Here is a 24,953-nt window from a genome sequence, read left to right as displayed (position 1 = left end):
TTATTCTATTAGTCTCATTTGATTCTCCCAGCTGTACTGTGAAATAAGCGCTGTTTACTCTTTATTATTATTCTACCTCTTGTAATGCCTATCTAGGAAACAAAGGCTGGGAAGAGGTGATTGGACATGTAAGCTCACAAATGTACAAGCAGGGATCAGAACTGAGAGCCCTTTGGGACCAATGCTGTGGTCTTTCTCCTGTAGTCTAGCCATTTCAAATAGACTGCTATAGTCTCCATATGTCTACAAAATCTTGGGAATATAATCTCAGCAAAGGTGTCAGGAAAAGGGACCTACTGAATGGATTGAGTAATAGATCAATGGTGATTGCAGAAGGGCATATCAATGTCTATTTGGTCCCTTTTTTCATTTGCTTTAACTGGTTGGAAAAATTACTTTCATTCTACCCATTGGCTTATGAGTACAATGCATCTTGATCAATGTCACTCCATTCATCATTCTCCCCCAACTCTCCAATCTCTCCCCCAATCTCCTCAAGTTGCTTGCTTCCATTATCACCTTGGGTCTGATCTTTTGACCCCTTCACCCTCTCTTTGACCATATACCTAGTGTGATGCATCAAGGTTCTTGTAGACCTTGTCCCTTCATTCTTGGACTTTCCCATTATACAATACATTTTTATTATAGACTGCCTTTTACTATAGATTGCCTTTTATTATTAGACTGCCATTTTTGTCATAGTCTCGGGTATTCTTTTTCAGAAGCACAAAATGGACCAAGACATAGAGTCTCAAGAATAATTTGCTGAATGGCACCATTTACCTTTTCCCTTTGTTTGACCTCTATTCTAGTGTAGTATTTTCTAAGAATCTCTATTGAAAGCAAGAAAAAAACCATATTGATTTTGTATCTTTTTAAAATGATATGTAGCAATGATATGACATATGTATACATTCACAAATATATATGCATATATACATACATGTATATGTGTGTACATGTACATATATATGTATACATAGATAGATAGATAGATAGATAGATAGATAGATAGATAGATAGATAGATAGATCAGTTCAAGGATCCAATGGCAAAGTTTTCTTCTACTTCTAAAATCAAGGTGTATCAGGTATAGGAAGAATTTGTTTTTGGATAGGACTTTCACTATGTTACCCCAGATAGTCTGGAATTCCTGGGCCCAAGTGATCTTCAGTAGCTGAGACTACAGATACTGCAAAGTCTCATGAAAAAAAATTTAGTGCTCTCTGAAATTGCACTTAGTGTTAACCAGAAAACTGAGAGACTGACACAGGAATTATTCAGAGTAGCACCAGTTCCTGTTTCAGCCTCAAAAACTATCCCAAGTGCCATATGTCCTCTTAGATTGCTAGAAACAGAGTAGAAAATTAAACCCTAAAGTTAGGTAACATCTTACTTTTTGGTTGGATCACTTGCCCCAAACATGGAGATCTTCACCTTACTTGCTAGGAAGAAGTGCTGATGGGAAGTATGAATTCAGGTAACCTGAGAATCATCAGTGACATACTGCCTACAATTATAAGCTGATGTGACACAGTTGTTCTCTAATTTCAATGACCATCAGAATTCCCTAGAAAAACACATACTGTTAGTCCCTGTTCCAGTCTCCAACTTGTTAGAATTGTCACAGGATCTGTGGTTTCACATTTTCACATTCCTAGGTAATGTTAGTGTGTTTGGACCAAGGACGGCACTTCGAGAACTTCTGTTTGAGATCAGTTGTTCTACAGTTTGACTGTGCTGTCCAACCATCTGGAGAATGTGTCAAAAACCATATTTTAAGGGTTTCACTTGGCGAGTGTAAGTATACTTCTATAAGTTCCCAGGGGGTTCCAATGCTGACCACCTATGGGTTTACACACTGCTTCAGGGAGTTCTAAGAGATAACAAAGGCAGATTTCATCTGCAGTGAAAGGTGATGGATTCTTATAAGAGCACTCATAATTTGTGGAGGTTTGGAGTTCAATTTTAGTTATTCTTTCCAAGTGCAAAGACAAATGACTGTTCTAGATTCATCTATTAAAATCAAAGTCATTTTCATCGTCTTCCAGACCTCTGAACAAGTTCTAAGATGAGCACATTTGCAGGCTACTTTCCTATAGATTCCATGAGCAGTCTCCAAACAAACTGTCTTCTCTTTCTGTCACTGTCTTGGAGGAAGGCAGCAGAGACAAGCTGGAGAGCACAGACTTTTGCTGGTCTGATAGGATATTCATCTGCCTGAAGGACCCAACTGGGAAAAGGAAAGCTATACCATAGGGTTGTAGACATACCTCCTCAGATCTCAGATCCTAAGGAACAGCTGCTTTTCCTCCCAAGTGGTTTCCCAAATGTCCTTTCAGAGCCAAGACCACACCCTCAATAAGCACAGCAGGCCCCAGAGAGAGATTGTGACATGCCATGGGGTATGGTTCTGCCAGAATTCAGAGGGCATCAGCATCCATCTGCTGCTCAACAAAGCTCAACAGGATAGGCTCCTTGCTACACTGGGAAGAAGCTGTGGACAGAGTTCAACTGGCTACAGCTCTCCAGCTCAGAGTTAGAAAGAGGAAATCCACAGGGTGAATACTACCTGAAGATGGGGGTAGAAATCACAACCACTTCTGGATGTGAAGAAAGAGCATCTGCCATGTGATCAAGGTGTTCAGTGGTACTGAAGCTTGGAGAGCGGTTACAGGCTGGAGCACAAAAGCAAGCCTCCCCAGTAAGTACCACCAACCTTCCCATAGCCATGAGATGCTATGATCAAGAACCTAGTAGAAAGACCAGAAACCGAACTTATGTCCACTGAGTTTTGAGTTCATTTTATTAAAAATAAATGATCTACATTGCAGGAGTCAATAATTTTGCTTTCCAGCAAATTCTAGGCCTTTGTAGTTCAGGCCATTTCCACTCAGAAGTAAGCAGCTAAAATTCTCATATGAAGCTACAAAAGATATTAAAAGATACAAAAGAGATTCAAAAGCATCTGTTTTGGTTGAGAAATGCACTAGAGAAAGCCCCGTCCAGCAAACTGCAAAGGGATAAGAAAAGCCACCTTAGTGAGGCATTAGGACCTGTTGCTCACAATGTGGTTCTAAAATATCACTGTTGTCGCTGGTTTTGATTTCTGTACCCTCTGTCTTGTATATACAGTCATCTGATTTGGAGAAGGGAAGGGGAATCACAGAAATGGTGGGACAAAGGGTGAACCAATTTAGCAAATATACTCACTAGACACTATGTTGGAAATGAACTTTACAACTTGAAGGGAGGAGGCTGGGGGGGAGGGGAAGCAGGTGAAAATGAAGGAGGAGGTAACACTGTTCAAAAAGAAATGTACTCACTACCTGAGTTTTACAACTGTAACCCCTCTGTACCTCACCTTTATAATAACATTTATTTTTTTTAAATATCATTGTTATCATCTAGGAAACAAGAAGAAAATGAACAGTCTGAAGTCCTTCCTAGAAAGCCAGAATGGGCATTTTAGTGAGATCTGCAAACACTCCAAAATGTGAGAAGCACAGTTGAGAGAATAGTATGATGGAAAGAGACTGCTGACCTGGGCTGCCTACTACAGTACCCAAGACATTGAACCCCAACAAAGGCAGATGGAGCTTTGCTCTTTAGTTCCAAAGCATATTTTCAATAGGATCAATTACAGACACAGTTTTAATGAATAGAGTCCATTAGAATACCTCATGTCTACAATCGGCTTGTCATGGTCAGTATAGACTAAACATATATACACAAATTGTGAAACATCTGGTATCTAAAATAGCATTGCATAATTTAGGGTAATTTTTAAACAAATGCCACAGTGATTAATTGGGAGTATCCATCTGATCCTTTGTTTGGTGCTATGTTTTAGGACCAGTTTTACCGTATATAGTTTTATTTGAATTCTGGAAATACCTTCTTTTTTCCTATTGAAATTGCTTAAATGTGTGGATTTATTAAATTTTTAGCAAGTGTACTCAATTTTTCTTTGATAATCTAATAAGAGAGCTATGGAACAATAAGTGAAATTTAGATATAGTTGTTATATTGCAGAATGAGTTCATGGTTGACAAACAGGGGAGTTTAGGAGTCCCATTAAGCATAGGCTAAGCTTGTGTCATTCAAGCTCTGGTGGCATTCCTGGATCCTTGCAGTGTTTTTATCAGACCACTGTAGTGCAGGCGTAATGTCAGGGTTCTAGAACTGTGGTCTTCAGACCAACAGCATCAAAATCATCTGGGAAATACTAGAAACACAAACTTAGGTCCGGACCTACAAAAAGAGAAACCCTGATGTGGGTTTCACAACTTTTGTTTTACTGAGATCTACAATAGATTCTCACACAGAAGAAGCAGTATGAGAATCACACATTCTAGCTACACTCAACAGGAAATTTCAGGTCTTGGGATTTTCTATTAACTGGAGATTCAGAAACAACTTTGTGCTATTAATGACATTGATCAAATTATAACCCCTAAATCTATATGGAAATGAATATATTGGTGAAATTGAGCAATTGCAATCTGAATTGTGTACATTAGATTTCACACAACAATACACTGATCCAAAATTTTGACATAATAGGAGAAACAACAACTTCAGATCCCAGGAATCTGAATTAAATGTGAACTGCCAATCTGGCCTTGGATAGGAGTGAATTCAACTGAACTGGTTCACCTCAGTTTGTCAAATGAGGAGACTATTTTCCCCACCTACTTAAAGACCTATAAATATGTAATCAAATCAGTTATGTGACGATGTGTAAAACCGAAAATACTTTTCCAACAGTGGAATCATTAGTTGTACATCATCATCTACTTCAGAACATCACTGAAAATCACAAAAACCTAATCTCTCTTTTTGGATAAAAGTGTACTACGTTACTTCATAAGAAAAAATAAATCACAAAATCATAAGTCAAAGTATAAAAGTCAAAATAAATGCTCCTGGGCTTACTTTCTAAAAATCACTACTTAGAAATGTTTCGAAGCGCTTGTTCTTCTTGAAGGTACTTATTACAGAAGACAATACCATAATACAGCAGATAAATAACCTAATTAATTTAAATAACCATTTTTCAGCCACTTTATTTGAGGAGGAACAAAGATATTTGCCTACAAAAACCTTTAATATTAAAAAGCAGCTACCTTAATCAGGTGCTTGTGGCTCTCATCTGTAATCCTAGCTACTCAGGAGCCTGGGATCCAAGGATCATGGTTCAAAGCCAGCTCAGGAAGAAGAGTCTGTGAGACTCTTATCTGCAAGGCCCTGAGTTCAAGCCCTCAGGCTGGAAAAGAAACAAAACAAAACAAAACAAAACAAAAAGCTGCCAATTTTCTTAAGTAAAGTTTTCTTGTGAAAGCTAGTTGTGAGCTCCCATATGAATTCCTATTTATTTTGTATATGATTTTATTAAGAGTTAGAATTTAAGTTAATTATTTTGAACATCCATGACTTTGTATCAGGAAAGACTTAATAACTTCAGTTTAAGTTGGATACTGAACATTCGTTATTGAAACATTCCTTGTCAAGAGAATCATGCATTAAAGCCAATTCTATGTCAAGGACTCATCTCCTGATTATTTCACTTGACTTACCCCCAGGAAAGCATCTACTATAAACACTGCCAATGGGTCTAGAACTGTCCATAATCCCATGGTAATGATGAGCTTTGACAAGGCGTCTGGGCAAAAGGCAAACAGTAGCTGACAGCCCCATCTGATCAGAACCAACAGAAATATGATTGTGTTCAGCATGAAAGGCCCCAACACAACCACAGCTAGCTCTTCTCCCACATGAAGTGAAGATGTTGGGTAGCAAAGCTCAACTGTGTAGGGCAAGAAGTGAAATCTGGAGGGAAAGAAAGCAAATCATTGACATGAAAACAAGAACTGAACAAAAATACCAAGTGTACAAACCAATTTAAATGACTGTGCTTTGTTATTTTCATAAAAATAGAGTAAACATGATGCTTAATAGTACACCAAAGTTAAACATTAGAAGCCTTCATCTTTTCCTAAACCCTTACTACCACCTGAACTTATCATAATGAAGGAAAAGGAAAATTTTGCCTAATTTGTTGTTCTTAGAAAGGGATCCAGAAGTTATATTACCATACAAGGTATGCCAGTGTTAGCCACTAAGCAGAGTAGTCGATATCAGAACTTTGCTCCACTTGATAAGATTTGTAAGTAGAAAAATGTACATGCAAAATATATTAGTGAACTAATAGTGAGTCAACATCAAATAGAAATGAGAAATAGATCTAAATCTAATGATTCTTTTTCTTCTATTTTGTGTGTTGCTGGAGTTTGAACTCAGAGTCTCTTACTTTTGCTTGGCTTTTTCACTCACGGCTGGTGCTCTATCACTTAAGCCACATCTTGATTTCTGGATTTTGCTGGTTAATTGGGGATAAGAATCTCTTCAATTTATCTACCTGCACTGGATTTGAACTTTGGTCCTCAGCTACCATCCTCTTGAGTAGCTACAATTACAGCCATGAGCCACCAGCACCAGGCAGAATTTTAGTGCAGGTGATTAATTTTGCCTTTGTTTTCTCTGGCTGTACTCCCACCATCACTATCAACCCTAATTTTGTATTAACGAGCTGACTTGATACAGCTAAAGCCCCATGGTGTAAATCTATCCCAAGTCCAGCTAACCCACGTCCAGTAACTCCAGCACTCTTGAAGAGGTTTTGATAGTATGTTTCTGGGCAAATAAGACTTGAATTTACTTTGTGTTTTCTCTCCTCTGAAGTTGAGCCTGCTAGAGCTGTTTCATAACTAATCCTGTTTGCACATTTTTCTTACCAGTGCTCTGCTAAAAATGTTATTCATTTTGTATGTATATTCCTTCCCTGTTTCTTCTAAGGAATTTTATGCTTATTTTAACATTGTTCTGAACATCAAATTAAATAATGTATGTACATTTCTTAGCACAGTGCCTGACACAGAATGAAGGCAAAATAAATGTTCATTGATGGTGTTATTGCTTTTTCTCACACCTAAGATATGGCACAGAAGTATTGAATGATTCAAGTCAGGTGACCAGACAATAGCCAGAAAAAATATTGTAGCTCTTCTGTTCCTTAAGAAACTGGCTAAACTGGACTGTTAAGATTTTTTTTAAAATGAAGTATCTAAATTGACAGTAGGAATGGTAGGAGAAAATGGAGAGAACGAAGGACGGGGTGACATTAACCAAGAAGCATTGCACTCATATTGACTTAAAGAATTGTGATCCTTGTGTACAACTACTCAATAACAATAATTTTAAAAAACATGTTTACAGTTTTATTTAAGGAATAAATAGTAAAAATTGGGCTTCCTTTTTACTGAAGAATAAAATAGTAAAAAGAAAATTTACATGTCATATTTTCTACTATGGAACTCTTACAAACAAAAAAGAAACAAAAATATGAAGGGAGGTAAGGAATGCTCATGCAATAATTTCTCTTTAAAATGCAATCTTTTTGATAAACATACATTTTACATTCTATAACATATATAGTTATGTATGATTTAATTTAATAAGACTACCAAAAATCATATGTTCATACACATATTTAAACAGGTATTTATTTTCAGAAAGTCTTAGGTCTTGTGTAATCTTAATTTAAAATATGCACATAACCTTATTTATATCCAAACCATCTACAATTGAGAAAAGGAATTTTACTTGTATTGTTATCTCTCTGTCTGTCTATGGTGTCTACAGAATCATGTTTATGGAGTGATAACCTTTAAAATGTCATCTTTCCCACAGGATAATGGCCCAGAAAGCTGCCCAGGTTTAAGTTTGGTAATTGTGTGAATTCAATCATTTTGTAGAAAAAGCAATTTTTGCTTCTCTGAGTATGGGTAATAAATCAGACTTACGTTATTTCTAAAATACCTTCAGCTTAAGTCACTCAGATAAAATCAAAATGGAATAAACCATTGTTGCTTAAATTCCTTTTTGAATCCTACTCAAATAGTAGAACATATTTGAATCTGCTAAATTTTAAATAAATATGAATGTCCCAGTTATATTTTGTATATACCAAAGCAACCACTAGATGAGACCATAACTGTGATAGAAGTCCTTGCTCCCAGATAAAGACATGTTTGTCATTTCAAATCATACCTGCAGTGCAGGTCTCTCATAAGTGGAAGGAAGAGATATTTTGTACTTTCATTTGTCCTATAAAGATGAAAATACATTCCACTGACTTTCAGGGGAAAGCACTCACTTTGTAACTGGAGTTGAAATGGCCCAGAGAAAAAGCCACTGGCCAAGGTAATGCAGGTAGAGCCTGAGGAACCAGAGAGAAGCCATCAGCAGAATAATGTACCAGAAGCTTTGGCTTTGCCATTGGTCTAATTCGAGTTCCGCATACAATGTCACCAGTGCAAAGCGAAGATGCTTATAAAATTCCCTGGATCCAGCACTATCCATAATTGAAGCATGACTACAAAGAAAGGAAGACCAGATCAATTCTGGGCTTACAGCCCAACCCCAAAGGAAACATTCTGACTATAACAATGAAGACACGGTGGACATTAAGCTGAATGGAATTATTTCCAACAATGTAGGGTTCGAAAAATATTGCTGTTTCTTTTTGCTGTAATGAGTAAAAGAAAATGCACAGAAACATAGATAAGGACAACACAAATAAGAGCCATGATGAGATATGAACCTAGGCCCATTAACATATACTTTAAAAAAAAAACACAAGAAATAAGCACTGGCAAGAATATTGGGCAGTGGGAATCCCAGTGTATTATTAATGGGAATACAAAATGTTACCACTATGGAAAACTATGGCATCTACTAACAGCAAAGAAAATAGGATCCCTCAAAACCAATTCTCTATCTCTCCCCCACCCTGCCACCTCTGTGTGTGTGTGTGTACATATATATATATATATATGTACACACACACACACAAAAGGATTATAAACAGAGAATTAGCAGTGGTATTTCTACATCTTGCATTAATCACAATAGCCAAGACTGTGAAAACAATATAATTGTCCATTGCTTAATGAAAGAAGATATATGGTATCATACAATAGAATATTATTCAGCTCTAAAAACGAAGGAAATTTTGCCACAAATTAAAAGAATGTGCTTTGAGGGTATTATGCTAAGAAACAAGTGTCACAAAAGGACAAATACTGCATGATTCAGCATATATAAAATATCTATAATAGTGAAAAATCAGAGGAGTGGAAAGTTGTTGGGTGGTTTCTTAGGACTAAGAGACAACATGACAAAGCCACTGATAATGTGTATTTTAGTTTTGCAAGAAAGTTCTGGAAAATGGTGACATAGCAATACAGATATTATTACCATTGATTGACCTATGTACTCAAATCTGGTTAAGGTGGTAAATTGTATGTTATACCTTTTTTATGGAATTCAGACATTTTAAAAGGAAACCTGGAAACATCCTTTTTAAAAATAATATTTTATTTTGTTGTAAAGGTGATGTAGAGAGGGGTTACAGTTGCATAACAATGAGCTTAGGTTTTACAAAAATTAAAAATCTAGAAGATATTTTTTCTGATCTCACCTGCTCATGATTATGACTGTTTGCTCAGGTGAGATTTATTCGCTTACAAATAAATGGTTTGTTTCCTGGTCAGAATTAAACTGAGTAATGAATATGCAATTAAGGTGCATGAATAAGAATTCTAATTTCATTGTATAATAAATTATTTTAAACTCTGAAAGTGTATCTTTGTGAGAAAGAAGTAGAAGAAGCTATCTAAAAATAAGGGTGCAATCAGGAAACATTCTCCTTAAATGGGCATAGGTAACAGAGTAGATTTTCCATGAAATACTCTTAAAGCTCTAGCAGTATAATTCTTGTCTTAACCCTTTCCTTAGGGAGACAAAGATGGTCACAGTCTCCACATCCCAGGGTCAGCGTGATGATGATGATGGTCACAGATGGAAAACACTTTAAACAGTGCTATAATGATGATATGCTTGCAAAATAGTAAATAATTTGTTACTTCTGCCTCTGTTTTTCTTAATACTTTACTTTGAAATAGGCTGGCTTCCAGCACATCTGAGAAGTGTAGAAAATCTGACTAAATTATGATACATTTGCTTTATATTATATATACATATATGAATTTGAAAATATTCTTTATTCAATTGAAGCAGCCAAAATTTTAAAAAAGCATCCCTATATATCATGTTCTATTAAACAAAGAATCATTCTTCATAAGAATGAGACTCCAAATTCCTTGATTCCTTTTCCTAGTTCTAGTTTTGAAATATTTTTCCTAGAATGTTTCAGTCAATTCCTCATACAAAACTAGTTCTAATCACAAACATATTACCAAAAGAGAAATGAGTGACTGAGCAGTAGTTCAATGACTTTGTGATGAACCACAACAGTGCTGGGAGCCAAACAGAAATGGAATCCATGGGCATGCTCAGAAGCTATTACATAAGAAAGCTCATCACCCTCTGAAGACTGTCAGCGATGATGACAGTCCTGCCAAGGGAAGAGACAGTAACTCATGGAAACATGAGTCTGACAACAGAATGTCAACAAGCAGAAGAAACCCCACAACCATGACTGCAACCTCTTGGTCCTCCGAGTCCTCTGAAAGAAGCACCCAGGATGACATTGACAGTCCCTTTTAGTTGTTCTTTGTATTTTCCCATGAAGCATTCCCTAACCCCAAACAAGTCTTTGTACAAGCATGCCTTTCAATTACACCAATGAGGAGCAGGGAAACAGGAAGCAGATCCCCTAGGGGCTTTGGTTAGCTACAATGATACAGCCAGGGACTGTCTCTTATAGAAGGATCCCACAATGCCTTCCTGCATTACCATCACGTGAAATGAACCCCAGAACTTTCTACAGGGAGGAAGCAAAATATCCTGCACACGATCTTTTCTTCAGTTAATTCTTATGTCACTTGTTTTTGCCTCTTCAAAGGCAAGAGGTAATCAAATGCAGATTTGCCATTATGTTGTTTGCAAAAACCTGGAAATTAGAAAATGATGCAAAATTGAAAAGACAGTAGCTTCTTTGACCTTTGGAAATTTCCTCTTGTTCTCATACCAGTTGACATAAATGACTAAGCGGTTGAAGAACTTATGCACAGAACCCACTGTAAAGTAAGTCATGCTTTTACCATTAGTTTCGCCAGTAAAATGTCCCTACCCTCACTTAGAAATACACATTTGTTTATCAGACCTTTGATTTAGGGACAGATAACACTAAGTTTTCACTAGCTGTCATTTATCTCTAATGCAAAATGTTCCATTATCTTTTTCTTGGTCAATTCGATTCTTGTTTTTATTTTATTAGCAATGGAAACTACGCCATTTGGATTTGAAAAATTAGGAAAAAATATTGAATCCATCCTTCATGTGATGTTTCAACATTATTATACTGCACAGTTAGAAATTAAAAGCATTAGCTGATGTAAGATCATGACGAGAGATTAAAGTTCATTAATGTAACAGAGATAGTCAGATATTGTTTTAAAAACAGTTCCAAGATGGCAACAAAGATGTCAGTTCTTTTCTTATGATCCTTTCAAATTTGTTCTTGAAATCTCATTGTGGGCTTATATAGAATTACATCTGCAACTGTCTCTCCTTATATTGTTCTTAAACTATACTTCATTCAAAAGAATTCTTCTTCCATCTTTCAAAATGGTCTTGAAAGAGACAATTTTTTATTGTTGTAAGCACACAAGGCACATTATCTAGTGCAGTGCCATTGTAGAATATCTCCCTCTGCACTTCCACTGTGCTTTCCTTCCTCTGTCATCTTTCTCGTTTACGTACAAAGACTATGAGCATCAAAAGGATAATAAATGGTCTCTGCCACTGGGCTGTGTAATATGTATAGTGGGAATTGATTTGTTGGTTATGAAGGGAACTACGAAGCACACAGATCACTGCAAAATCACATTGAGGCCAGCAGCAACTCCTCAGTTCATGCAGACAGCTCCTCTCTCGCTTGCGGGGTGAGTTGCCAGAGGCAGAGAAGAATGGGGAGGTCATCCACTATTCAGCTATTAAATGAAACCTATTTCTCTGAACTTCAGCCACATTTCATATGACACACATATATCCCCTTTCATGCCCAGTCCTTATAGAGACCGGAAATCAAACAAGATTTCTATGATCCATCAGTGTGAGGATAATAGTATGAAAAAAGAAAAAGACTAAAATTGCCTTGGTGGTGGAAAGAAGCATGAAATACATCCTTAAATATAACTCCTATGGTGAGCAGAAATCCTTAGGATTTTGTCTACAATACTCATTACTCAATAACTGTGGATATTTTTAGTTAAAAATTATTACCAATAGATGGCACTAAAATTTCCATATTATCCTCTTCTAGAGTAACCAAACATGTAGCATATTTTGATTCAGAGTTTTGAAATAAAATTATCAATAAGTATTTCATATGGGTGATTTTATTTTTAACTGCATGCCATTCATCTGTAGGCATTCTGAATACAGGTATCCTAGGTGGTAATGAAGCTGAGCTCACTCAGCATTTAAAAGAACCATTAGAATGAGGACGCTGAAGACAGTGACATACCATGCCATACTTCTGTTGGATAAGACCTCATTATATCTTCTCAAACCTTTGGAAAAGCAGAACAAAAGCGCAAATATTTTCAGTGGCTTGTCCCAAACTAACACAAGTATAACAAAGAGCTTTCAACCTGCATTTTTTCATGCCTTTCCATTTAGGGTGCCTTATCATCACTTACTGAATCACTGTCACAGGAAACCCCAAGACCAATAAAGTCTAGGATACTGTCAACACCTTTACCTGAAATATGAAAACAAACAAACAAAAACAAGTGTTTCTTCCTCTGCAATGCTGGTTGAATTAAATACAACTAACACACTCAGCAGCTCACCAGAATGATATTCCCTGAAAACAGACCCTGTCTTCATGTCTGGAACCTGTGATTGCGGGAAATTACACATTGAGGAATTAGAAGAAGATGGAATTAAATTTGCAAAAGGATAGAGCTTAAAATAAGGATTTTTCTGGATTATATATGTTATCTTAGTGTAGGCGTAAAGGTCTCTAAAGACTGAAAGAGACAAGAAGGAAAGACAGAGCAATAACCAGAGGGATCTCCATAAAGATGGCAGTGGTAGAAGGCCATGGCCGGAATTTGTCACCCTGGAAGGTACAGATAACTAAGGATTGAGCTGGTGCCGGCGGCTCACGTGGGTAATCCTAGCTAATCAGAAGGCTGAGATCTGAGAATCTTGGTTCAAAGCCAGCCTGGGCAGGAAAGTCCGTGAGATTCTTATCTCCAATTAACCACCAGAAAACCATAAGTGGCATTGTAGCTTAAGTTGTAAGAGCACTAGCCTTGAGCTGAAGAGATCAGGGACAGTGTCAGGCCCAGAGTTCAAGTCCTAGGACAGATCTCCTCCTCACAAAAAAGCTAAGGATTGAGAATACATTCTAGAAATTAAATGAAGCAAGGAAATGTTTTTCATGGACTTTCCAGAAAGAACACAGCCCTGCTAGGCCCCCTGATTTCAGCCAATAAAACAGATTTCAAACTTCAGATCTCCAGGACTGTGAAATAATCATAAAACTGTGTTGCCTTGTAAGTTTGTCTTGTAAGTTACAAGTTTCTGAGTAAGTCATAAGCATAGTTTGAATGATTTTTTAAAAGTAGCAACAGAATAGTAATACACTGTACAGATTCTCATTGTGGAACAGCATTGTCACTGGAGCACAGAATTTTTAGTCTAGTGATAGAGGCAAATGAGTAAAGAGTGACATAACGGGGAGAGAACAAAAGAAGGTGTGACACTGACAAAGGGACTCATAAAATGACTTAGGAAATTGTACAAAGGCCTTTGTATAACTACATCATCAACAGAAGCCGAAAGAGGAGGAGGAAGAAGAAGGAGAAAGAAGGAGAAGGAACAAGGAAGAAGCGGAAGACGGAAGAGGAGGAGGAGAGAGGAAGAAGGAGGAGGAAGAAGGAGGAGGAGGAGGAGGAAGGAGGAGGAGGAGGAGGAGGAGGAGGAGGAGGAGGAGGAGGAGGAGGAGGAGGAGGAGGAGGAGGAGGAGGAGGAGGAGGAGGAGGAGGAGGAGGAGGAGGAGGAGGAGGAGGAGGAGGAGGAGGAGGAGGAGGAGGAGGAGGAGGAGGAGAAGAAGAAGAAGAAGAAGAGTTACATAAAATACAGGATACAGTGTAGCAAGTACTTTCATATGATAGTGTATTTAGTGCTATAAGAGAACACAGGTACAATATAAAAAAAAGAAAACACAGGACACATTACTAACTCAAATGGGGCTAATGAAAACTTCTCTTCTCAGTTCTCTGAGGTAAAGAGGAATCAGATAAATGACAGTAGAGTGAGAAATGGGCAAGAAAGTTTGGAGAGAGGTATATCTCAGTTTCTCTACAGTCCTCAAAATTTTTAAATCAAGTTTGTCAAACCAGAAACTGAACTGGATGAAGAAAAATCAAGTAGGGAAGGACAATGACAGAGTGTGACAGGAAGAGGTAGAAGGCCAGTGCTGGGGAAGGGGCTTGGCCACTGTATGCTATGTGGAGTGGCGTGGCCTCCAGCTAGACGCTGTCAGAGCCCTTCCAATGTGTGGGGATTGGGACAGGGGAAAATCTGTAAGATTTCTATTTGGTGAACAAAGCAGTTGCTGAAGTGGCTAGGAGGACTCCGATTCCAGAGGAGAAAGGTGCTACTCTGTACACCATCTTATTAGGACTAGAAGCTGTGAGCTGGAAGCAGCATTTTCTGAATTACAAGAAGGAGAATCCTTTGGCAACATAATAACTAACATGAAGGGAAACAAAGGCATCAGGCTTCCCGACATGGGTCTGAGAATCCTAGACAAGAAAGACCGCTCTTGTATTAGAGCTACTGAAAACACAAATGGAGTAGCTTTGAACAATTAATTCATGGCGGGCCCTCTATATTCATGTCATGGGTTCTATCCTAGATTTAACAAACTGTTAGAGTGAGAATATTTTTGAATGGTATCTGTCCTAAAATATTTTCAGGCCTTTTACTCTTATTTTAGTCATTACTCCCTCTATTACCTAGAATAGCTATGGTCATAGCTTTAGTTTATTCAATATTGTAAGTTAATCTTTACAAGATTTAAAGTATATGGCAAGATATGTGTAGGCTCTATACAAACATTATAATATTTTATATAAGGAACAGAACCATCCAAGGAGTTTAGTTTCTGTAGGAAATTCTAGAACCGATTCCCCACGGATACTAAATGATAACTATAATTCAAGTTACTCAGGAGGTGGAGATCACAGGATTGAATTTCAAAGCCAGCCTAGGCAGACAAATGTGAGAGACTCTTAGATACAGTGAATCATAAAAAAAAAAAAAAGATGTGGAGCTGTGGCTCAAGTGGCAGAGTGGTAGCCTTAAGCAAAAGAAGCTCAGGAACAGTTCCCAGGCCCTGCCCTAAGGCCAGCATGCATGCACACCCACAGACAGTATTGACTCTGGTCAATTTGGGTATTAAACATTTAATATAATGTATTACATTTTTAACAGGTTTAATTTAATTTACAATAAATGTCTCTAATTAAGTTGAAGGATTTTTGGAAATTGCTAAATCTTAGGGGTAATATAACCAGTATTGGGGCTGAAATAATTGACCTTTCCCATTGAGGGAGCAAAGGAGAAAGATTCTAATGAGAAACCAGAAGTTGAAGGTACTGAAGGGATCCAAGGAGACTCCCAAAGACTTCTGGAGGTTATTTCCAATGACAGCCTCTAAATGTGGGTGGAAAACGTTGTCCAGGGTAGGAGGGGAAGAGGAACAGGCATAGAAAAAGATAAATGAAGGCCCACTTCAAAACAATCACCACTTGAAGCACAAGTGCCCAGCACTCACAGAGCAATGTGCTATTTTACAAATGATAATCCTTTCATTTGCCAAGTTTTAGGACACTCACTTTTCTTGATTCAGAAATAAGATTTTCCTTAAACACTCTGTGATTTAAAGTACTGGGTGCAATATTAGAATGTACCTACTTTTCCAAGAGATATGTCTTAGAGATGAATGTGGGTAAACAAAACATTGGCTTCACGATAACTAAGATATATGAAAAGTAGGGACAAGACATTCCTGGACTGAGCAATTATTACGGCAACTTGCCTTCTGGCTTTTGGAAGTCACTTAGCTTTGTATTCAACCTATTTAGTTAGGAGAGCACTTACCTTACTAATATTTTTCAGGCCCAATTAGTTACAGTATTTACAAAGCATTTCATAAAGGAAACAAGCTAAGTAGTTTATTCATAATGGAAGTTTTATTAATAACTGAAGCAATAATATAAAAGCAGTTAGCTTTTGAAAACAATTACATTGATAAGCTGTATGATAATACATAAGCAATATACTACCAGATTAACCAAAACTTTAAAGTTTAATTAGTCAAAGGAATGGTATCAGGAGCCTACCAGGCCTTATATAGACTGCCTAAACAGAAGGAAGAGGGCAGACAGAGCCCAGGGAGGCTGAAAGTTGAGATCCAAATTTGAATCCTGACTCTTCTCTTTACAAGTCCCCAAATGCAAATGTAATCTGAATCATTAAAAACACCAGTATAATGAAAATGAGAGAGAGAGAGAGAGAGAGAGAGAGAGAGAGAGAGAGAGAGAAATGTGCTGTAGTATACATACTGTTTTAGACAAGTGTTAACAAACTATTGTACATGGAGTAAACTGTAATGCTCGGATATCATTTGGGGATAAGGTTTAAGTTTGTCATTCTTAGCAAAACGTGGACTAGTCAAATACATTGCACATCTCACATTAGCCAGCCCAATAGAAATTTGGTTACAATTCAAGATAAATTGAAGAAGGAAACATATTAACAAAGCCATAAGCAAATGTTAGCAAGAATTGTAAGGCCTCTCTTCCTCATTTGGTCAGTGTCTATAATGTGAGCCACTCAAACTACTATTCGATAAGGCTTTAGCTCAACTGATTCACATTGAAATGATTTGAATTGAAAATACACATAATACAATCCATAATGTTTACTTAGTGGTATATATATAAGATACACATATACATTTGATGTGCAAACATAGTTTCAAAAGGAAAATATAGGTGGACAACAGTGGCTCAAGCCAGTAAGTCTGTCTAACTGACTGAGATGTAAGGATTACAATTTGAAGCCAGCCCAGGTAGGAAGTCCATGAGACTCATATCTCCAATGAACCAGAAGTAGAGCTGGGCTCAAGTGGTAGAGTGCCAGCTTTGAGTGAAAAAGCCAAGCAAAAAGTACAAGGCCCTGAGTTCAAGCCCCAGTACCAACGCAACACAAGAAAAATATATGACATAGCTTATGACATAGTTTTTAAAGCATCCATTGCAGAGCCTATGCCCAGCTGAGTAAAATATTTTACCTGTTTAAAACATTGACAAAGAGTAAAAGGCAAACCCAATACTCACAAGACAATATGTTGTAAACCAACTGCATAACTTTGTGTGTGCAGGGAGGGAATTAGGGAGTAGGAAGGGTGGGAGAAACATTAGGGAGAAGGTAACAAGTTTGACAAGAAATGTACTTACTACCTTACATATGTAACCGTAACCCCTCTGTATATCACCTCAACAACAAAAAAAAAAAACAAAAATTGCCTATTTTAAAGGTTAGTGGGTGAAAAATAAAAAGAATATAAGAAAAACTATTAGTATGTATTTTTCTTGCAGTAAGACCTCAATCTTAATATGTTTATATTATCACTATCTTCATTAATGATAATGATAGTGATTTTTAAAAAATAAAAATGGAAATAATCTAAATTTTGCCATCTTCATGGCTTCCCGTTGTAGAAATGAAGTCTAAATTCTTCCAGTTCTATCAAGAGAAGCTTTAGCAATTATTAATCTGTAACTTCTTTTTAAAATTCTAAATAAAGCCCTAATATAGAGAGAAATACATCCTCATAACTTAATGCAATGGAATGCGTACAGTATTAATTCTACTGCTTTCTAACTTAATCCTGAGATATTTTATTTAGTCATTCATTATAAAAACTAATTTGTGTTGATGGCTCTGAGGAAATCTAGAAAGCAAAGAGCTAATTAAGTTTATTCAGTGTAATTTTTGAATCTCTGTATCAATACATATGTTCACACACACTTGAACATCTACACAAAGCTGAATACTAGATGTTTCTAGAAATTGACTTGCCATGATGTCTCCTTTGATGAACCCTTTGCCCTAGGCAAACAAATGTAACCTTTAAGCCACAAATCCAAAGAAACCATAGATCACACACCGTGCAGAACTGAGCTAGAATGTCACTAATTTATGAGCAAGAGAGGAAATATGAAGCTGACCTGTTTCGTTGTGAGTGTAATAGCATACTGCCGGTAGAAGATACTCAGGAAATTTTTACTTTCATAAGTCAAAAATAAAAAATAAATCCCCTATAAAATATTCAAATAGTAGTTGCCTTAGTATAAATACTTCTATAAATTATTTTACAAAAAAAATTTGCAGGATTGAGGATGCAGTTCAGTAGTAAAGTACTTCCATAACATCTGCTAGACCCTGGGTTTGATCCCCAACATTTGGAAAAGAAACAAACAGAAGTTTTCAAAACATATTGTCAAAGTGTTACAAGAATGACACTTCTTTTGGCAGTGGAACTTGACATAACCTGGTAGCTCTGGTTTACATACAGTTCTGGGTCATGAGACAGGAATGGTTCCCTTTGGGAAAGCAAGACCTATAAAATTACACAGACAAAAGCTGTTGGGTCAGGGAAATACAAATGCTCCAAGCAACTTTACTAGGAGGAATTCCAACTGATGGTCATTTCCACTTTCATATCTTAACTCCCAGTTGCTCTACGTACTGAGGAGGCACAGTGTATTGTGGTTCCATTATGCCTAGTTCCTCATCTTTCCAGGGTGACAACTCAAGCCAGCACCTCAGCTACCCTTCTAATAAGTTATTTCATCAATCTTGCAGGTTCTTAGTATCTAAGTGGTGGGAAATGTATCAGGATTAGTAATTCCCAAGTCCACAGTGGCTTGTCCTTTGTGTCTTATACTGCTTTGAGGCAGTGTTGCAAAACTTCTGAGTTAATGATTAAAGACTTGGTAAATTTTCAGATAATTATCCTGGCCATGGTCCAGTTGGCAATAAATGGTAATGTGGATCTGGAATATGTGTTGATTCCCACCAAGATGAATGATCTCTTCCAAGGTAGGAAAAACAGAGTATAGTCTACCAAGTGTCCTAGCTGGTCTCTGAGCGTTTATTTCTCTGGCTGATGGATTGGACATTTGGTAGCAGCAGCTAGTATAGATATCAAGAAGTGGAACCCCATATCATTAGGCCAGTACATAAATCCCATTTCTGCCCACATACGAGTTGGTCCTTTAATTTACTGTGCCAGCAACCAAGGTGTGTTGTAATGTTTGTAAGAGAAATTGGTTGATGTTAAACAGTCATTTTGTCAATTTATTTTTTAGTCCCTCCTCTAGGGAAGATGCTACTTGTGAGAGAATAGTTATTCATGATTTTGTTTTCCATTGTTCCAGTTATCAACGATCGACTGTGGTAAAAAAAAAAAATTAGGTGGAAATTTTGAGAAGGTAACTCATGAGTTTAAATGGTGCACCATTCTGAATAGCACGATGGAATTTTGCCTATCCCATTTTCAGGTGCCACAGGTCATCCTTTGGTCCATTGTATTCATGCCTTATATTAGAATATATTAGACACTGCCAGAAACCACACAGACATCCAGTTACAAAATAACAAATGAAAGGTTTATTGACAGCAAAGGGACTGGCAAGACCCCTTCTCACAAGGGAGAAGTGAGAAGTTCTGGCTATTGTGTTAGGTGACTTTTATAACCTCCAAGGTTTGGGAGATCTTGCTACTTTACATGGTTATAGCTGCCATCTCAGGTGACCTATATGACCTGTAAGGTTTAGGGGATCTTGCTGCTTTACATGACTTTAGTTGCTCCAAAAGAATGCCAGATGAAGGGGATGGAGGCTGAATATTTACTGTCCTTACTAGATGGGCCCAGTGTTACTTAGGAAAGGAACATACTAAGCAATGGGTGAGGAGGCTATTGGACTTACACTTTTTGTGCTACCTGTCTGCCTACTGGTCACTTAGGAGTCATCTCCATTATCAGATGAGATGAATGAAGTGGAACCAACTGTAGCCACAGTTGTGCCACAGTTAGACCATGAGAAAAATCTTCTGCAATGAGCAACTAAGTGTCATATCCGACCATACCTAAAACCAAAATTACCCCCCTTCTAGCATCAGCCATCTCTTCATTTTTTCTTTTGATCTGAGCTAATTTAAATTTAAAATTGTCGTTTTGACCAAAAAATTCTCTTTCAAAGCAGGGCACTGGTGGCTCACACCTATCATCCTAGCAACTCAGGAGGCAGAGATCTGGGGATTACAGTTCAAAGCCAAGCCAAGCAGAAAAGTTCTAGAGGCTCTTATTTCCAATTAACTACCAAAAAACAGCTCCAAGTGGAGCAGTGGCTCAAGTGGTTGGTAGGATGATAGCCCTGAGCAAAAAGAGCTCAAAGATAGTGTCCAGGTTCTGAGTTCAAGACCCAGAACCAACACAAACACACAACACACACACACACACACACACACAAAATACTGTTACAAACTATGCATTTGTGCCCCCCTTAAATTATTTTTAGGTTTTTATTGTTATTATAAAAGTGATGTACATTTCTGCCCCCCCCCCAAATTCTTACACTGAAATCTAATTACCAACAAGATAGTAGGGGATTGATAGGTAACTATGATGTTATGAGGTTGTGAAGATAGAATTCCCATGAATTCATGTCCTTGTAATAAAAGAAAGAGCAGGACTTTATCATTCACCTATGTGGGATAAAAATCAAGAGATAGCTATCCATGAACAGGGAATACAGCCTTCCCTAGCTACTCAATTTGCCAATAACTTGATCTTGAATTACCAGTATATAGAATTATGAGGGAAAAATCATTATTTAAGATATTCAGCCTACGGTATTTTGGTAAAGGCCCAACCTGACTAAGACCAATTCACAGATAAATTCAACATATGATGTACTAGGGTGGAGGTGAGTAGAGAAACTATTTTCTGGTAATGGCACAATAATTGTCGATGATAACATTTCTACTGACTATTTAGCAATATCTAGTTGACTACTCATAAGAAGCACTTTCAATTCCGACTATCTCTTGCTAATCTTTTTTTTTTTTGGCCAGTCCTGGGCCTTGGACTCAGGGCCTGAGCACTGTCCCTGGCTTCTTCCCACTCAAGGCTAGCACTCTGCCACTTGAGCCACAGCGCCGCTTCTGGCCGTTTTCTGTATATGTGGTGCTGGGGAATCGAACCTAGGGCCTCGTGTATCCGAGGCAGGCACTCTTGCCACTAGGCTATATCCCCAGCCCTCTTGCTAATCTTTAACCAGAAAGGAAAGAATGATCTAGATATTCCCATTTCCATCTTCTCCTAGGATCAGAAGTGGCTATATGTCTATATCCTAGACAAGACTCAATTAGCAGAATTGTGAAGAGATTCTGAGAAAGCTCTCCATTGTACAAGAAAGCATTCATTCCCCATTGATCCTTCTTTTTTACTTTAACTGTGATCTTGCTTGTTAGAGGTTTTGAACTCTTAAATGGTAGAAGGAACCACAGGGAGCAGAATGAGAAGTCTGACATAGCTGAGCAGCAGTGATAAAACTGGCAAGTGCCTTCTCACCAACTCTTTGTTACCTGAGAACAAAAAAGTCTAAATTTCTTGGGCCATCAATATTCAGAGGCTTTTCTTTCTTCCTTTTATTTGCAATTTAAGTATTATTTACTGATACTGACTAGGCAGCATATTTAATTTCTAAAAAGCTAACCACACAGAATGAAAATGTCCTGAATAAACAAAACAAGAGTGACCTGAAAAGCATCTCATAAGGAAAACAAGACCATCACCCCATTTTCCCTGGCATTGTTACTCATGTGATTAAAAGTCAGAAGACCAAAAAACCAAGTTTTGCTAGTTTTGTTTGAAATATTCAGGACAATCCTTTGGCTGAATAGCAGAGATAAGGGACTAAGGGAGTGGTTATTGATTTAAAGGTTGAGGTTGCAGTTGACATTGCATGTCTGTGAGTTTATCGGGTGATAAGATAATTCTTAAGGGCAGAGTACACACACAATGAGCAACAGTCGTCACTTAGAGATTTTCACTTTCTCAACAAAACTGTGATACTTGGGATATATGTGGGCGGGGTGTGGCAGGGGAGATACACGTACATCCATGTATGTTCAGAAGTTCAGAAGTAAGTCACAGTACTGGGATTTCTCTGCCCAGAAAAGATCACAGACAAGGCACATGAAATTATGTTCTAAAAATGATGAAAAGTTGTTATTATGTGAAATGTTCCATTTCCTGCATTCTTTCTTTCACCCATGATATTAAATATTAGGTTCAATTGGGTAAATAAATATCATAAAGTAAAACAAGACAGTTCCTTGATTAATTTAGGGTTATAGCATGACCAAGGGAAAGAGGAAAGTAGTATAATATAATATGAAGATATGAATAAAAGTACCCTCACTACCCCCTCAATTCAGCTATGAGGAAAACATCTATGTTAGGAAATTAAAAATTGTTAAATTTAGAGCATTTTCAAAATGAAAGAACAACACAAGAATGTTTGTCTAAGTCATAATAGAACTTCTTTTGAGTAAAAGCAGTGAGAATTTGAACTCAAATCTTATAAAACCCAAAAAAGAAACCACAACTTTCTCTATCAGTAAGCAATCACAAAGAAGAATAGAACATGAGAAACATAAAACTATCTTCTAGAGTCTTTGGGCAGAGTTAAGATGAATCCTTACTTACATAGCATTTGATCAGATTGCTTTAAACAATAGTTTCTAACCTGGCAGCCTAAAGTCAGGAGCTTATGAAAATCTTCTTGTTTTCTTTCCAAACCATTGCCACTGTGTTTTCATGTATTTTCCAGAAAGCACAAAAGAGCAAAGGAAGGCAGATTGCCAAGTGTGAAACTAGGGATGTCCTTGAAGACAGCCTACACAGAAATAAACACAAAAACAAACATGACTACAATTAAAAGATGGTAACACTGCATTATAATTAGTTGTCTCAGGAAGTAAAGATGTTTTCAGTTAACAGAATGGGTGACAATTACTTGGATTATTGTCATACTTAAAATGTCAGTGTTAAATGATTGCTTTAAGCACATAATAATAAATTCTGCATTCTTAAGTGGCAAATACAACAAAGCTTTTACTGGAAGCAAAATTAAACAGTCAGGAAAACCTGCAATGCACATTTTGAAACACAGGAACAGAAGAGGAAGAGCCATAAATAAACAAACACAACTCTGGTATTTACCACTTTGTTCAGAATGAGGAGCAGGTCAAAAAAATCTGTTCAGGGGGAACGCCCATCATTTCAGAAGTAAATACATGAGGAAAGAGGACTACAGAGAATTCTCTAGAACCTTAAAGACCTCTTTCTGGAAATCTGGGTTAATTATAACATTTATGAAAATAGCATTGGTTAATTTCACACCTGCGATTAAATCCAACACGATTTCCTGGGATATGTTATGATCACATTGTAGCTCTACAAACCCAATTTTTCCCCACATCAGTGTTAATTGTATGGGATTAACAAATAACAAGTATCATTTGCTTATGCTGCCTTACCACTAGGGCTCTCCTTTCCTCCAATGTGGACTCTTATTTCCTCAGAATCCCTAAGCTCCCCAAGGAAACACCAGGCCCCACCAGCACCAGCTGTGGCAGTTCCCAGCTTGCAGATCATAGCACTTGGGTCTAACTACAAAATTGTGAGAAGCAATAGTTCTCCCTTTGTAAGTGGGAATGTAGTAGAATCCTTTTATCCATCACCTGTGGATCAACGAACACTGTTTTAGGCACTGAGAGAAGTGGAGCCCAAATGGGCAGTTAGCTCTCTGTGTCTATAGGCATCCTGGAAGTTCAGTCACACACATGTACAAAATATTAGCAACAAAAATTTACATCTGTACTGAATATGTGAAGCTTTTTTTGTTATGATCCCCTGCACAATGAATCATAAAATATATTTATGCTGTGTTTATATTTTATTCAGTATTATTAATCCTCTGAGGATGATTTAAAGTATACAACACAATCTGTACATGTTATATGCTAATACTATGACATTGAACCTAAGGGACTTATGTCATGTGTATGTATACATACATACATGCATACATGCATAAATAAATACATATAGCATGACTTATATATTCAGGCATTTGTCCTAGAAGCAGTCTTCCAGAGTTAGAGAGTGGTGGCTATAAAGACCTCTGTCCTTCTTCCCCCCTCCCTGAGGAGAAGCCAGGTGATGCCATCAGCCAGTTGGAAAGTTCTAAAATTCCAGAGTGAATAAGGGTTCTATTAGAATGTGCTATAAATCGATAAATAAACCCAATGGCCAGTAAAAGACAAAAATTCCACTTGGACATGGCTAATTAAACAAGCTTCTAAACAATTCACACAGTGAGACCAAAGGAAGATATTCTTAGAAAATAACCACAAGGGCTCAATAGCTATGTGCATATGATCACATAAAATGATGATTATCAAAATGAACTCCAAGAAATGGAAACAAGAGGCTTTTATTGTACAGTTTTCAGTTCTTTTTTTCCTGTCTCTTTTTTCTTTGTCTCCCCCCCTACACATACTTTTGCTCTGCTTTTTATTTATATACTCTTAGTCTTGTATATAAGTTTATCTGATTTGGGGAGGGAAAAGGTCACACAGAAAACGTGGGACAAAGGGTGAACCACTTTAGCAGTGACACTCACTAGAAACTACGTTGGAAATGAACTATATAAATTGAGGGATACGAGGGTCTTGTGAGAAAATGAGGGAGCTGGTGACAC

At 37.3% G+C, this 24,953-nt stretch overlaps 1 protein-coding gene across 1 annotated transcript in view; it reads right to left on the bottom strand.

Annotated features, from left to right (window-relative positions):
* LOC125353670 overlaps positions 1-24,953 on the bottom strand; it is a gene marked incomplete at its 5' end in the record, with an annotated part of 258,574 nt that overhangs the window by 74,110 nt on the left and 159,511 nt on the right. Inside the window, 2 exons of the mRNA XM_048349341.1 lie at positions 5,580-5,832; positions 8,219-8,437. Coding sequence (XP_048205298.1) covers positions 5,580-5,832; positions 8,219-8,437 — 472 coding nt within the window. The remainder of the gene's footprint in view (positions 1-5,579; positions 5,833-8,218; positions 8,438-24,953) is intronic.

Source organism: Perognathus longimembris, chromosome 6 (assembly GCF_023159225.1).
Source record: "Perognathus longimembris pacificus isolate PPM17 chromosome 6, ASM2315922v1, whole genome shotgun sequence".
Taxonomy (NCBI): domain Eukaryota; kingdom Metazoa; phylum Chordata; class Mammalia; order Rodentia; family Heteromyidae; genus Perognathus; species Perognathus longimembris.
The sequence above is the reverse complement of the archived record's forward strand: the minus strand, read 5'-3'. Positions and strand labels throughout refer to the sequence as shown.